Source organism: Orbicella faveolata, unplaced genomic scaffold, assembly GCF_042242905.1.
Source record: "Orbicella faveolata isolate gen_17 unplaced genomic scaffold, um_ofav_v1 contig_26, whole genome shotgun sequence".
Lineage (NCBI taxonomy): Eukaryota > Metazoa > Cnidaria > Anthozoa > Scleractinia > Merulinidae > Orbicella > Orbicella faveolata.
In genome coordinates this window covers 5608892-5625414 of record NW_028301554.1, presented here as the reverse complement: position 1 = coordinate 5625414, position 16523 = coordinate 5608892, and the positions used below count along the sequence as shown (strand labels likewise).

At 40.6% G+C, this 16523-nt stretch overlaps 1 protein-coding gene across 1 annotated transcript; it reads left to right on the top strand.

Annotated features, from left to right (window-relative positions):
• Nucleotides 1-1402: 1402 nt before the first annotated feature.
• On the top strand, nucleotides 1403-16025 carry LOC110043364 (cartilage oligomeric matrix protein-like). The gene is made up of 19 exons (XM_089296297.1): nucleotides 1403-1551; nucleotides 1697-2268; nucleotides 2452-2545; nucleotides 3301-3434; nucleotides 4645-4836; nucleotides 5889-5993; nucleotides 7232-7342; nucleotides 8489-8624; nucleotides 9133-9248; nucleotides 9689-9741; nucleotides 9963-10048; nucleotides 11320-11415; nucleotides 11863-12041; nucleotides 12375-12423; nucleotides 12903-13099; nucleotides 14082-14156; nucleotides 14230-14327; nucleotides 14788-14927; nucleotides 15021-16025. Exons 1-19 carry the CDS (start codon nucleotides 1476-1478, stop codon nucleotides 15059-15061), a joined length of 2550 nt encoding a protein of 849 aa, XP_089152423.1. The 5' UTR covers nucleotides 1403-1475; the 3' UTR covers nucleotides 15062-16025.
• The last annotated feature ends 498 nt before the right edge of the window (nucleotides 16026-16523 follow it).

The window sequence follows — 16523 nt, the reverse complement described above, 5'->3', positions numbered from 1 at the left end:
AATAACTACATAACTTTTGAACCACATGTAAACAACATGATACTCCAAGAGTATTAGATCGAGGAAACTTTTAGCTATAGAGTACCCCAGCTTAGTTCCTCCAAAAGTGTTTGCGCAGGATGGATGACGTCATATTACGTGTAATTACGTCATGTTGTCTAAGCAGCCGCCATCTTGGAGCCTGGAGCCTTAGACCCATCCCCCCATCTTCCCAACAAATAAGACAATGCGAAAATGTTCTAGCTAAAAGTGTCAAAAGAACTGCATAAGAGTCAAAATGTTTTTAGTGCCCTCGGCTCAAGGGTTCGTGTTGTGTTCTTGTGCAGGCATATTACCATAACACTGCAGGTAAATAAATGGGTAACGGCGAATTTATGCCGGGGTAACTTTGCCATGGATTCGCAACCCATTCGGGAAGGGGATATAGCAATACTAGTCGGTGGCCAGTCGTTTCGCCCGATGTCAGTTCGCCAAGGACTAAAAGTCCGTTCGCCCTGACTTTTAAATTCAAAGAAGCTAAGCGAGCGAAAAAGACAACATTGTGGGCATAATGAAACAAAATTACACAAAACACGCTTATTTATCTTTCTCCGTTGATCCTTTGACCACGGAGCTAGCAGTCAGGGCGAACCGACTATCTGTCCTGGCAAATTACCAGGCACAAACCTCAGCGCGAGCTCTCTCCACCTAACCCCATCTCTAATGGAGAAGTTCAATTCAAGACAAACAATTCAAGGCAATTTTTTAAGCATTTCCGGTAAAAGCTGTTAGGTAAAAGAATTTACTGATCACATTTGAGAGAAATAGCTTCGTTAGAAAAGCCACAATGAAGGTTTTCATTTTTCCATACATTTCTCTGTAAAAACTTTGTCGCAATTCGCGGGAAAATTTAGCGACATTTGTGTAAAAAATTAAAAGTACAGTTCCTCGCCTCACGCAAATCTATGTTCCCCAAATTTGATTAAAAAACCCTCTCTGCTGGCTATCTGCCTCCTTGTGACTCATTAAATATCCAGAACGTCAATAATTATTACTCTCAACTAACTGGGGATCGAACTTTTAATTTTCCCCATACATTGACTGCAATTTTTGCTGGGTTTGCCCCCAGCAAGATGGCGTCTGAAACCATGTGATTAGCAAATTCTCCAAACTTTCACTACTTCTGTGTACTTCTGTAAAAACTTGTTAGTGATTTGTCAGCCGAAAATGCAAAGATGATTGCCTTTTCATGCCAAAAATACTTATTGTTTATGTTAAACCAAACAAGGGCAACCCCACTATAGGAAAAAAGTTGCATTCAGTAAAACCCTTTGAATGCTTTGCCTTTGTCACTTTTAGTGAAAGCACCACTCACATTCCAGCATGCAAAATGACTCGTGGTCTCATCTGAAGGAACGTGTCATCAAACCTAGAGCAGGCCTGTAATTGCGGGTTTTCTTTTATAGCAGTTTACAGCTGTTTCTGAAAGAGAAAACATGATTTTCATCCCTTTGCGAGTTTTTCTTGGCTACTTTTTGTGCGTAAGTGTTTTCCGATTCACTAATTCGTTAGGTAGGTACCATTTCAATCGCCTTGACTGTCTTCGGTTTAACTTGCATGGTTTGCAAAATGGCGGCAGTACTTTTAGATTCAATGATCATGTTGTTTTCTTTCTTTACCTGAGCTCAAGCTTGCATTAATACTTTTAACTTTTTAGAAGTGAATTTGTTGGAGGCTTTCCAGGTGGATACCCAGATTCCAGGGATCTATCGTGAACAGGAGCTAGGTTTCACTGAATTTCGATTGACGGATGCAATACCGAGAATTTTAGCTTCCGACAACGTGGTTCAAGAGCTTACCACTCTTCTACAACAGCATGACGAGTTCATGATAATTGCGAACTTGAAAATGGCCGCAAAACGTTCTGGCACGGATACCGTGTTCTCTTTAGAGGACAAAAATTCGGGCAAGGCGATTTTAGCCTTTTGGACGGATTCTGCACGACGTAAACTTGGAATTAAAGTGTTGTTGACTGTTGGCCGCGAGAGAGGATTGCCTTTCAAACACTTGAACATTGATACGGAGGAATGGTACAATATCATTGTCCGTATCTACAGCAAAACAGATTCAAACGATACGATGTCAGCTGTAGAGCTTTTTATAAATTGTGAATTTATTGGAGTGTGGGACATAAATTCACAGTTGTCAGCCAATGTTCGGAATCGCTCGCTTCGCTTCCTTCTTGGACAAAGAGCACGAGGCGAGAAGTCATCTTGGTCAAAATGGAAGGCGAGTAAGCTTACATTTTAGGTGCGATTGTTTTTTTCCAATTCTCAAAATTAAAATAGTGTTATATTTACTATTTTGCCATTAATTTTAGATATCTGTAGCAAATCTGTGCTTTTGAGAGCTGATTAAACTACTACTTAAGCTTAATTTAATAGTTCTAAAATCTTTGCGCTGTATTTTTAGGGTAGTCTGAGAGATCTTCGCCTGATTTTTAATAGAAATCATTCTTGGTATGTGAATCCGTCGCGATGCAGACAAGCTACTACTGCATTTTCTCGTAAGTATTGAAACAAACTTTTGTTTTTTTTAGCTTGGACTAAAAGTTCAGAGTACTTTCCTGTTCAACTTTGGATGACGCCCAGTTATAATCCCCACACACCCACCCCACCCACATCTCTTTCCTACTTATTGGGTCATATTTCAATTTTGCCTCATTGACCTTGGGTAGAGAAATATATAGAGTTCGCAAACTTAAAAACTATTGAAATGTTTAGCTCTTTGGGTGCAATATTGATAGAGATTTTTGCCTACCATATTTGCCTTCAAAAGGGCGGCAAAAGGGCTAATGAGACCATATATTTTTTTGACAATTTTGAGTTTTTAAATCATACATGCACTTTCAACATTCAGAGTTGATATTTTTCTGACTCGTTCCAAGACTAATTAAGCAGACAGATATTTTTAACAAAGATTTCCCTATAAGGGTCATAGCCCCACCCTTCTGCTAGCAAAAAAACCAAACAATCAATCAGACTTCTAAGTTAACCTTTCCGTGATTATAAGCCGACTCCCAAAACCCTTTCTGAGGTTGTACTGGTGCAGGACTTATAACCACCTCTTAACAGTTTTCAGTTCCATCCCTAGTGATTGATTTTCTGTTGAATTCCTATTAAAAACATTTTTTCCTTCATAATATCGCTTTTAAACTACGAAAACAAGTCATGTAAATGTTAATCACTCTAGAAACTAGAAAGGATGAGAGGAAAAGAATAAGTCGTCAATTTGTGAGACTTTTTTTTTTTATAACAACAGAAGCTTTCCCTCAAGAATCAGTTGAACAGCCCTGTCCGAGCAAAGATAACACAGATCAGATAGACAAGCTATCAGGAATGGTGCAAGGCTTGGAGCAAGCCCTTGAAGACATCAAAAATGACGTATCATTACAAGTGAGATGTTTGTGTTATTTTTATCAAAACTTTTGTGTCATTTTTGTAAGTTTAGTCCAAGGCACTCTAACGCTAGTAATTAAAAATGTGATAAGTAAGTGCTTTCTATTCGACCAAAAATTACCTAACGGTCATTTAATTAAATTTCTGGAAATTTCCCGTGGCGAATGGAACATAATTTTTCCGAATATTTCTGAAAAAGAGGCCAACCTTGCGCTGTATATCTTAATTTTCGAACTTTCTTACTTGGAATTTCCATTTCGCTTGATTTCCAGAATTTTAAAACCTCGTCCACACTACGCCGGAGGAATTTGAAAACGGAGGTTTCACTCTAAAACCGCATCAAATATTTTCCGTTCACACTACGCCCGAGGAATTTTTCTGCACCTTTCAATAACATGCGGACTCTAAAATTCAAAGCTCAACCGACAAATGCGTTTTTCGCTACCGTCAATCAAATGCTCGGCGGCTCCTCCTAACTTCCGACTACTGCCGAACACTGTTTCGTTGTCTGAACTGTGCTCAACGATTTGATTACCTCCCGCTCGGCAGTAGTCGGAAGCTGGGAGGAGCCGCCGAACCGCCGGTGTTTTCAAATTCCTCCAGTTTGAATAGCGTTTTCGGAAAGCTCCGTTGTCGTGACGGATTATTGTGGACGGTAGGTCTAACCGTAGAAATAAAGCTGCGTGTTCAAATTTCGCCGGCGTAGTGTTGAATAGGCCGTATTTCTGAAATTGGAGGAATTTAAAAGCGCCAGCTTTGCGTTTTCGTGTGGACGGAAAACGTTTTGAAAACGGAGCTTTTTAGAAAACGATGACGCCACTAAAATCATGTGATCAACCCTAACCTTGGAGGGCGCACTGAAGCGTTTCTGTCGACGCGTTTTCAAATTTCTCCGGCGTAGTGTGGACGGAGGACATTTGATGCGTTTTCAGAGTAAAAACGCCGTTTTCAAATTTCCCCAGCGTAGTGTGGACGGAAAATATTTAATACGTTTTCAGAATAAACGCCGTCTTCAAATTTCTCCGGTGTAGTGTGGACGGAAAACATTTGATGCGTTTTCAGAGTAAAACGTCATTTTGAAATTTCTCCGGCGTAGTCTGAACAAGGCCTTAGGAAAAGTTTATTTCCAAGAGTAGGCGTGTTTCAGTCAAGTTTTTTTTTTTATCTTATTGCTGTCTTACACTATGTTTTCTTTTTCCTGTTACAGGCATCTGATTCTCAGACCATAAGGAGATATCTGGAAGAGTGCGGTTACTGTAATGGTAACAGTCACAAAGGAGCTGCTGGTCCATCGCTGCTAAACCAGCAACAAATTGACTTCTGCTCTGAAGAACATGGTTCCTGTGACAAGAACGCCGACTGCATTCTGACTGAAGGAGGAAGAGCCTTTGTTTGCCAAGTACGAAATCAGTCTTGTAATTTTCAAGGATACTAACCGCTCGGCAACATTTAAAACGGTGTAATTATTACATCACCTTATCAGGTTTTATTTGGAAGTCGCAATTTAGCTCTAGCTATCTCTTTTTCAACAACTTATTCTAATCTTACTGGTAAGCGTTAAACGGATCACGTTCGATAGAAAAAAAATCCAGCATGGCACCTATAATAGATGGAGTTAGGTATGATGTTAGAATTTTGATATATCGAGTGTGAGCTATTCTTTCGGATTCTCTTTCTTCCATCCCTCATAAATGCATCGTGCTTTGATCAACTTAAGTTGCTCATTATTTCTACCGTGTTTCATTCGATCGCTCTTTTGCTCGTTCATTCTTTCGCAGTTCGCTCGTTCATATTCGTTCGCTGTATCGCCCGTCCTGTCCCGTCCGTCTGTCAGTCTGTTCTTTCATTCGTTCGTTCGTTCGTTCGTTCGTTCGTTCGTTCGATCGTTCGTCTGTTCGTTCGTGCGTGCGTGCGTTCGTTTGTTCGTGCCTTCCTTTTTTCGTTCGTTCGTTCGGTCGCTTGTTCGTTCGTATGTTTGTTCGTACGTAAAGCCCGCCGTCCTTCAGTCGATCGTTCGCTCGTTCGCTCGTTCTCTCGTTCGCTTTTCTCTAGGGAGTTTTAAGCTTGGTTTTCACTAGCGACGCAATCACTTTCACAAGCACAAGCACAAGCGCAAGAACAAGCGTAAACACGATAATTCTTATTTCATCGTGAAAACGAAATACCGCTCAGGCATAACACAAGCACAAGGATATTTACCACACGTGGTTATGTTTGGCCAATGAAAACACTGCATCCAGATTACCTCGCGCCTAAACAGTTTGGAATGTTCGGGTGATTTTGCTTGTGCTTGTGTTGGCGTCGAATTTCGTTTTCACTTGGGTCATCCCATTTGTGCTTGCGCAAATCTGTTCTGCTCACCCATTGCTCTTTAAACTTGTTCTTCCTTTTTGCTGTTCATCGCTATTAGACCTAATCATAGTTCTTAAAGATTTTGCCTTTTTCTAACAGTGTAAGATTGGTTATGGAGGTAATGGAAAATATTGTGGACTAGACACTGACTTGGATGGTATCCCAGATGCTGAACTATCGTGCCACGATCGCTCGTGTGCCAAGGTGAGAAAGATATGGAGCTTCTATCAATACTAGAAACCAGACTTTCATCACAAGAGCTAAAATCATATAAGGTTATCTATTTCGGATCCGCTCTAAGGAAAAATAGGCGTGCTTTTGCAATACTTTTTCTCGTTCTCTTTCTTTAGTAAAATTTGTTTGCACAAATACCTTGTTTCTATCGAGTTATAGAAACACGAGTGGAAAGTTTGGGAGAACGAGAAATGCTGTGGGAACACGAGCCGCAGGGGGGTGTTTCCACAGCTTTTTCGAGTTCTCCCAAACTTTCACGAGTGTTTCTATAACTCTATAGAACACGGAGAACATGGTTTCTATTTCTTTTAGAAAACACCGCGACGAAAAAAAAAAAGGAAAACAACTTGTTAACTTTGATTATCAAAATGTAAATCCTCTTTGCTCGCGCCATCATTACGTCAACAGCTCGTGCTATAATTTTGTGTTCTATCGAGTTATAGAAACACGTTTTTTAACCAATCGGGGCGCGTATTTTCTTAGGACTGTTTTCTAATAGTAGATAATCTGTCTCGCTGTATACCCCATTAATGTTCACATTCTGACTACATTAACACGAGACGTTCAATATGAATACAGATCTAGTTTATTGAGGATGCCAGTGGCGGATCTAGGGGAGGCGCCGGGGGGCCCGGACCCCCTTATCTTGAGCAAAAAAACGAAGAAGAAATCACAGAAGGAAGAAAAGCTGGCAGGGCAAGAAAAACAAAACCGTCCACCTCCCCCCCACCCCCACCCCTCTTAGTTCAAGGTCTGGATCCGCCGCTGGATGCGTCAGTCAGTCACCAGATGTAGATGTAGTAGTCCGTCTAATAAGGTAATTTGTATCCTTGCAAATTACAACTATTGGTTTTAACAATTAAAACCAGATACGAAAAACCACTAAACAAAACACCCTTTAGATGTGGCGAAAAATATGTGGAAACGTAACCCTCACCAATAAGCTAGAGCATTTTGCGATTTTACATACAAGCTGTTATAACAAAAGCTCAATAAATAAGCGGACGAACACGAAGACTTACTAATATAGAATAACCTAAATCTCCTGCCAAATGCCTAAATTGTCCATTAACGTCCCATGACACCCCGCGAGCCTCTCCATCGTGCCGTCAGAATGATAGTTTCTGACTAATTCGTCCCTCAGTCGTCAGAAATTGCATTTACCAATTATTTGACTGTGATTAATTTTCGCGAATGTTCTTTATCAGGACAACTGCCCTAACATTCCTAACGCGGGACAAGAGGATGTCGACGAAGACTTCCAAGGAGACGCCTGTGATTCTGATGCAGACAATGACGGCATTCTCAATTCCAATCCGGTTGGTATTGATACATTTTCTGCTTATCAGGTCTGAGTTCGATTTACCTTAGGATCGTAAGTTAAATCTGGAATCATTTTCTGCTTATCAGATCTGAGTTCGATTTAACTTGCGATCGTGAGTTAAATCTGAAATCATTTTCTGCTTATCAGATCTGAGTTCGATTTACCTTGCGATCGTAAGTTAAATCTGGAATCATTTTCTCTTATCAGATCTGAATTCGATTTAACTTGCGATCGTAAGTTAAATCTGAAATCACTTTCTGCTTATCAGATCTGAGTTCGATTTAACTTGCGATCGTAAGTTAAATCTGAAATCATTTTCTGCTCATCAGGTCTGAGTTCGATTTAACTTGCGATCGTAAGTTAAATCTGAAATCATTTTCTGCTTATCAGATCTGAGTTCGATTTAACTTGCGATCGTAAGTTAAATCTGAAATCATTTTCTGCTTATCAGGTCTGAGTTCGATTTAACTTGAGATCGTAACTTAAATATTAAGTAATTGTATTGTTTTGTAGAGTAAGTTACGCAAATTGTAGCATTGTATGTTTGCACCTGTAATTGGATCGTATTGTTAAGAAGTGTAAGTAGACAAGTGTAAGTAGTTGTGTTTCTGTTGTAAATTGGGTAAGTACACGTACCAGTGCTGGGAATAGTGTGAATCACAATCAACGTAAAGAAAAAGAAAGGAGAAAAAAAAAAAGATTTGGGTTCGCGTATAAAAGCAATTGTCCGTCGTGTAGCAGTTGTAAACGTTGTCGGTGGTTTAGGGATAGAATCTGATAGGCGGGACATAATGTACCATCACAAGTTGAACTCTGGTTGGCCGATAATGATCACGTGATGTGGAGTAAGGAACTTCAATCTCACATTACCTCTCTCGTCTCAGTAGCGTAAATGGGTCCCGCGAGGTGTTGGAAAAATATAACAAATTTAAGGGTAACCTGCATTGGCCTGGGGGGTGGGGAGGGGGTAGGGGGGCTCATACTAACAAAATGGGGGAGGGGGGGGGGGAGGAATTCATACTACAAAAATCGCCGGCACCATTACGAGAGGCTAAAATGTTGGCTACGCCCATCAGTTGTAGCGTACTCTATTCCACTATACCATTCCAAGCTAAAAACTCTGGTTTTCCTTTCGTTTCAGGACAATTGTCCGTTCACGCCCAATTCTGATCAGAAGGATAGTGACTGGGACAGAATAGGAGACGAGTGTGATAGCTGTCCTCTCACAGAAAACGCAAATCAGGAAGCCATTTGTCTTGATGATAGAGATTATGACGGTGAGTACATTACTTGGACGTTTTATTTCGGAAGGATAATTTTCGGACACTTTTTATCTCATTTCGGATGAGTCTTTGGACAAAAATTTCGGACACTTTGCCGAAGCATAGCTAACGTAAATTTAAACCACCAAACACGATTTAGACTGAAACAGCATCTGTTAAAATGATAGTTTTACTGACACAGATCGAGCGACTTTATGGAAACCCGCCAGGATCAATATCCGGAAAGGGTTGCTTAATTTTATATTCTTTACTATTGTAGTGATCACTTGGAACTAGACTTAAATGAATATTTTCAGTATTATTTCGAGACTCAAAACGACACTGTAGTGAAACAATTGCAAGCCTGACGGAGTGTTTGGCTTATCTTCAGTGCTAATTCACAAACGAATCTTATTGTTATTCTCAGGCTTGCAACACGTTGGTTAAGAATATACCAACATTAGCGTGAGTAGAGATAGCTGGGCCGACTCTTGCGACCTTTGTTTTGTTTGTATACCGCTAGGTGTTGGAGAAAAGGACAATTGTCCTAATGTAGCCAACCCAGAGCAGAGGGACTCTGATCAAGACGGGGTGGGAGATACCTGCGACAACTGCAAGTACAAACACAACCCTAATCAGGTATCATCAAGTTGAAATCTATTTTTTTTTTAAACTGAAAACCTTCCTGACCTTTTTATTCTATAAGGACGAGTCCTCGCTAGCCAGCCGGGCACCGGCTCTAGGTAGAGTATAGTTTTCAGCGCCCCCTAACCCCCACCCCCTTCCCTTGTAGACGAACTGAAACGTGCTTCAAGGCAAATAACACAACACTCTTGACGTTACTGAGCACGAGCAAGGCTAGGAGTAAACAACTTTGCTTCCACAACGTGTGCTCTTCTCAGAGACTGGTTTCGACGGTTGCGAGACGAAATGCTATGTGACGTAATGGTCACAAAGTGTCCCACTACACCCTCTGTTTCATCTTCCTCACACTGATCTATATTAATTGTTAAAGGAAACTGACTTGATAAAATGAAGAACTCTTCTCTCTACTGAATACTGATTCAATCCATCAACAGCTTGATGGCGACAACGATCTGGTGGGTGATGCATGTGACAATAATTACGACACGTAAGTAGTGTTTCTGTTATCTAACTTTGTTTGACTGTGTTAAGAAATTTTGAGCGGAACAGTTTAACGGTTAGGAAAGGACCATTATTTTTTTGAGGGGATGGGGAGAGAGAGATTTCCCAAACAATAATTCTTGCACAGCAAAAGCGGCTGAAAATTAAATCGTGCAAGGGAAGCCATTTTTTGCAGCTGCTCCAGTCGTTTTCTTTTTATGACTGTAGGGATACAGATGGAGTTCAAAATAACATAGACAACTGCCCACGGACGCCAAACCCTGACCAGCTGGACACTGATGGCGATCAAATAGGTAACATGGGCTCCATTTAGGACATAATATACCAAACACGAAAGACCGTGTTTGACCACATTTCCAAACACCGAGAAGAGAGTTGAAAACTGATAACGAACTTCGAGGTGTTTGGAAATGTGGTCAAATACTGTCTTGAGTGTTCGATATATCTTCTCAATCGAAACTAAAACTAAGGAGTAAAGTAGAAATAAAATCGTAAGACTCTATGCTAATTAAGATCAGATATCCAAACACCATCACGGCCATGATTCCCCTTGTTTGGCGTGCGCGGAAAGGTTCTCAGCAGGGTTAAGTCTTACCTTACCGATCGGAGCCTACGCGTTTCACTGAATGGTGCAACTTCCAGAAAGTTTAGCTTGAATTATGACGTTCCACAGGGTTCCTGTTTGGGGTCCTTACTCTTTGTCGTCTACGCTTCCAAGTTGTTCGATATTATTCTGTCACGTTTACTTGAAACTGTTTTGCTGATGACTTTCAGTCATATCTATCATTTAAACCTGGTGACGCCAAAACACAAGACGAAGCCGTTGCAGCTATGGAGAATCGTGTACGCGATTTCAAAACATAGATGCTGCAAGACAAATTGATGATAAATGATGACAAGACTGAATTTATAATCATTGGTTCCAAACACCAACTTTCCAAGTTCAACGAGTGTTCAATACGTGTCGTCAGCTTTGGTGTTTTCTCTGTTAATACAGTGAGAAACCTAGGCTCCTGGTTTGACTCGAACTTGTCAATGTCAACGCATATTAACAAGGTTGTGCAGTACCGCCTTCTTTTATTTCCATAATATCCTACGTATCAGGAAGTATCTCGACCAGAAATTAACATAATGAATTATTAATGAGTTTCAGAATAGAGAATGAAATACGAAGCTTTGTATATCTTTTCACATATAAACCCATCCCTTATGGCAATTGAACTTGAAGGCGATCGCAAGCCTGTTATTCTAGTTATTCTGTCGAGGAACTAACTTGAGCATTCGCGAGATCAGTGGCAAGGGAGAACAATTCAAGTTAAGCGCCTCCGAGAGCCAGGACGACAAGAAACTTTTTGTGTCTAAGCCCGACGCCCTATCTCCGAGAATTGAGCGACCGCGCAGGTTTCAAAACTTCTCATCTAATCATAAAGGAAGATAAGGCAGAGAGGTCAAAGAAGCCACTGGCTAAAGAATGCTTGATTCAGTTATCGATATAAATTTTGATAAAAACGTTACCACATAAGCTACTCAGTGGTTCCTTTAAAGTATTTTTCTTCTTTCGCAGGTGATGTTTGCGACTATGACGATGATAATGATAAAGTTCTTGATGAAAAAGACAACTGTCCACTGATTTACAACCGTGATCAGCAAGATACTGATGGTAAGTGCTGTGCACTCTGCTTGACGCAAAATCAGAATTTGTGAGGTTTTCTGGAAATATAGCTTTACAGTGTTTTAAATTCCAACATGAACGATTCTGACACACATGCCCATCATGAGGGTAACATATAGAACTCGCAACCGTCTACCTCTCTATAGCGTCCGGTCTTAGCTCCGTGGGCAGAGCATTGTAGCTGTACTGCCATGTTGAAACCTTTACCCTTTAACTACCTACGTTGATTCAGATTTCCCAAGGTCGCTTTCAGTAATAAAGTCTATCTACAGTTTACAATTTATTTCATACTGATACTTGTACTTGATAGCAGAAATATTCGATTCCCATTGGAGACTGAATTTGTTCAGGCTGTAGTTTCAACTACTTAAGCTGATATAGCAAGAACGATCTCATTCTCTTTCGCTGAGCTGATCTTATTTGTCAATCCTAAAGGAGACGGTGTAGGAGACAGCTGTTCATCAGACTATGACGGCGATCACATCCCAGATACGGAGGACGCCTGTCCTAATAACAATCAGATCACCCGGACCGACTTCAGAGAGCCCCAGACTGTATTTTTGGATCCTTATGGGGACTCGCAAGTGGACCCAGAGTGGAAAGTCAGCAACGAGGTATAATGTGACAGCAGTTCTTTTGTTGAATGAATGGATGAATGAAAGAATTTATTTGACTTTATTTAGTTATTTCTAAATATATCAGTGCAATGATATATTTCTGCAGGTTGAAAGAAAAAAATTACACGACTATTCGTGCGAATACTCGTGTTTCACCTGCCTGCACATCCGTTTTCATTCAAATCAAACTCGCGTTGATATGAAAAGTTCAAAGGTGCAGAACTGCAAAACCTTTCAGCTGGGTGGCTGTGCAACGGTGTTTTGATAGCCAGGTTTGCTTGAATTTAATTGTGGTACATAACATATTTCAACCTGTTGATTCCGTTAAAGGGTGCCGACATTTGGCAACTCAAGAACAGCGATCCAGGATTAGCTATTGGTGAGATCAAAGAAAGTCTACTCTGGTATACCGTTTCAATTTTTTTATTTTCCAGTAACTTAATGATATCAGTAAACTCGTTTGAAGCCATGAACTAGCCTCAGCCGGGGTAGCCTGCTTTGTCGCCGTCTATAAAGTGGGGGACCTTTGGTCCCGTTAGATCAAAAGCTTATTCTAATCCTGTTTAAAGTCTAGGTCTACATTTCATATTTAATTGGTGTAAGCAAATACAATTAAATTTGTCAAATAGCATCTATTTACATCATCTCCAGGACTTTCATTAACGGCCAGACACCAGGTAAATTGATTAGCTGTTAGGATGATTTTGCCGGCCCACCTGGTTTGACCATTTAGCTAGACTGGAGAAAAGTTTTTCTCATAAAGAAGTTCAGTTCAAGAAGTTTTTCCTACCTATGGGAACTAATTGCCCTCTTGCAGAAAACTTTAATGAAAGCCTTGCCTCCCTCTTACCTTGACAGGTCGCAGTCGCTTTTCTGGAGTTGATTTCTCAGGCACGCTGTTTATAAACAATAACGACGATGATGACTTCGCGGGTATTGTGTTCAGTTATCAGAGTAGCAGCGCATTCTACGTGATCACGTGGAAGAAGAAGCGTCAAACATATTGGGAGAAAACACCATTCGCTGCTATAGCTGAGCCGGGACTGCAACTGAAGGTCAGTACTACTTACGTGTAAGTGGTATGTAGTATTTTGCACCGTCTCCACTCAAAACAAGCATTGTTAGTCGATCTACAGAATCGCGATTTCATCTGGGAACACCTCAAAGACTATTTACTTATACCTCTCGAAAAACTATTGCTGTTTAATTTGTTGCTAGTTCATTGAGGACATCGTTGTTTAGTCCACTTTATCTAGGTGTACTTTGGAACGTTTTTTAAAGGAACTTGGTTCAGAACAGAGTGGCGAAGTGTCAAATCAGGTTTCGATAACTCAGCTATTCACGTCTCAGAATGGAACTACAAATTCTGTTTAAGAATAAGAAAGTTCTTTCTAAAAGGTCTGCAGCAAAAAATGTTGCTCCCTTTTCACTGACAGCTACAAAACCTAAACTAATCCAGATTTGGTTTACGTCACTTTTCGCGCGCTTAGCACTGGTCACGTGTTTCCCCTGCCTTGGCATTGGTTTAGTGTTTTACTAGCGTGGTTTTGATTATGTTTTGCTGTCCCTGGCGCGGTTTACTGTCACCCACGCTTGACATCAATTACAGGTTTTCACGTACTTGGCTCGGACTTATGTTTTCTCGCGCTTTAACTAAGCTCAGTCACGGTATTTTGAGTTATTTTAGCCAAGTACAAAATAACCTTAAAAATTGAAGAAACCTGAAAATAATAGTTTACTAAGATAGAAAAACACCAAAGAGACGATGATGATGATGATGACGACGACGACGACGACGACGACGATGATGATGATAAACCATAAAGGGACATGGATGGTTAAAGACGGAGAAGATTGACACGGATTACGAACGAAGAACTTGAAAAATCTAGGCTGAAATTCTCAAGATGCGTAAACTAAACATTCACTAGCTCCTTTAACGTTCAGTTTTACATGTTCTCGCTTCTTATTTTGGTTGATTAACACATTTCCAAATAACACCGATTAAACGTTTAGTTCCCATTTCTTTCAACACAGGCTGTCAATTCGAAGAGTGGTCCAAGCCAAACCCTTCGGAACGCTTTGTGGAACTCCAACACTACCCCGGATGAGGTAACCGTGGTAACCGATATATTCCGCGCTTGCACCTTCAAGAAATTAATCTCAAAGCCTGTTATTATTTCAGGTGAAAGTGCTATGGTCGGATCCTTCGCAGACTCCCTGGCAGAATAAGACGGCTTACAGATGGGAACTGTATCATCGGCCGGCAGCGGGGCTTATTAGGTATACAGTGCCGGGGGAACTCCCATATAAAAAGGAAGGGGGTGCTCTCCGGAAATTTTGAAAAGATCTCCTAAGAGGACCAAGAACCTGTTTTATGGGCGTGAGTTGAATTTCTTTTTTCACCCTTAAGGGGAACCAGTTCTAAAACAACACATTATCTCCTGTCATAGTTTTTTCGGCACAATATACTAAAAGGTACCTTAAAAGTTCCCGCTGTGGACCTTTTGCGACTGAACAACCTAAGAGGTAGCAAAACGGCTTTTTTAACCTCTAAAAGGTGCGACGAGCTCCCCCGTCCGTATTACATGAGTTCCCTGGGATACAATTTGATTACTACACAGCTAAATCTAGAACCATTATTTAACTTAGGACACTCGCTATGCAGAGATGTCATCGTTTAACCCGTCCATGTAAAAGTTCTCTCGTAGCTAAATTTTATTTCTTCCCGTATCTTCTACAGGCTGCAAGTATTTCGCGGTTCAGAGATGATTACTGACTCCGGAAATATCGAGGACCACACTCACCTAGGGGGTAGGCTGGGTGTGTTTGGCTTCTCGCAGGCCAAAATCATCTGGTCAAACATTCGGCACAAATGTACAGGTAATAACTAGCTTATTTGTTTGGTTAATGTGAATTTTTGGAACAGTGTTCAATTCTTAAACTAACTAAAGCTATTTTTGTTTGTTATTTCAGAGAAAGTTCCTGGGTTCTTCAATTCTGTTAAAAAGAACTGAACTAGTTGGCATTGTATTGGTTGTAAAGGTTATAACAATCGTATTCAGTGCAGCAAAAAAAGACCTTTTAAATGGCCGGGCGAAAATGCACTTCGTTATGCAAACAGTGAAAAGCGCGGAAAAATATGTAACGAGTACAAAGCGCGGGAAAATATGTAGCGGGTTCAAAGCGCGGGAAAAGATGTAACGATTTCAATGCGCGGAAAAAGATGCAGCGGGTACAAAGCGCGGGAAAATATGTAGCGGGTACAAAGCGCGGGAAAAATGTGACGAGTAGAAAGCGCGGGAAAATATGTAGCGGGTACAAAGCGCGTGATATATGTAGCGGGTGCAAAGCGCGGGAGAATATGTAACAGGTACAAATTGCGAGAAAATATGTAACAGGTGCAAAGCAGTGCAAATATGTAATGTTACAGAGCGCGTAACCCGACTGGCGACTGACTTTGCTTTGCCCCTGACTGGTTTAAAACTCGACAGGTTCTGATTAATGAGAGGGGTTTTTCTATCCAATTACAAAGCTCAACAAAAACCAGCGCGGAAAGATTCAGCATTTTTAACAGTCAAGCGAGAACCACCTTAGATTCCACTACCCAATACGTTTGTAAACTAGTTTTGTTTCGTTATTGGTGCGTCCCTAAGTTGTCAAGAATGATGCACTACGTTTGGTGCCACTCAATCGAAGTTACAAAAGGACGTTTGACAAAGGGAGCAGTTGTTGCTTTTATAGTTGGCACAAAGTTGATATTAATTCTAGGTGACTAAAATAGTTCGTTCAGTTAATTGTAGTACATGTAACGTTCTGCTAATTTCAATACTGTAATTCACTTTCGACTTCAAAAATTCCCTCGATTTAATTTTACCAAAACAGCGATAACACTAAAGAGAATTATATCGAAAGGTAGGGAACACTTTATGCACAGCCACTTATAAGTTTGCTGTTCTCCTGTGTGAAAAGAAAAGAGAATTGTAGTATGTTATTGTTCCCCGAGCCTCCGGTTTGGCCAAAAGTTTGCCTTGGTGTTAATGTTTTGAAATTAAGTGCACGTTTAGGGGGTCGTTCAGGTCGACGAAATTTTGAAATATAATAAATGACTTTTCATGTGTTGTTAGTACTCCTTTGTGAAAGAAGTAAATACTTGTTTATATTTTTGCTGGTGCAAAAAATATGCCTTGCTTTTGGGGGGGGGGGTGGGGGAAGTGGGAGGGGAAGGGCTGCAACAAGCGATATGTAAAGCTTTTACAAAACGAATGACGAACCGAGGTGTTATTAATTAGAGCCTCAAACATCTGGTTTGTTTCTGTCTTATCCAGCAAACTCTGAACATAAGAATCTTGTAACTGACATGTACCGTTTTCCTTTTTTTCACTTGAATCAATTTTTGTAAAAAGCGAAAGCTGTTCCGCCATCTCTCCGTATTCGATGCCTTCAAAGACTTCAAACGTTCTTCTAAATCAGAGAGAG

Bases quoted from the DNA above. Each gene is read 5' to 3' on its own strand.
- LOC110043364 (XM_089296297.1), top strand. From the start codon at position 1,476: ATGATTTTCATCCCTTTGCGAGTTTTTCTTGGCTACTTTTTGTGCGTA. The intron at 1,552-1,696 runs GTAGGTACCATT...TTAACTTTTTAG, and splicing joins CCGATTCACTAATTCGTTAG to AAGTGAATTTGTTGGAGGCT. The intron at 12,424-12,902 runs GTGAGATCAAAG...TTACCTTGACAG, and splicing joins CGATCCAGGATTAGCTATTG to GTCGCAGTCGCTTTTCTGGA.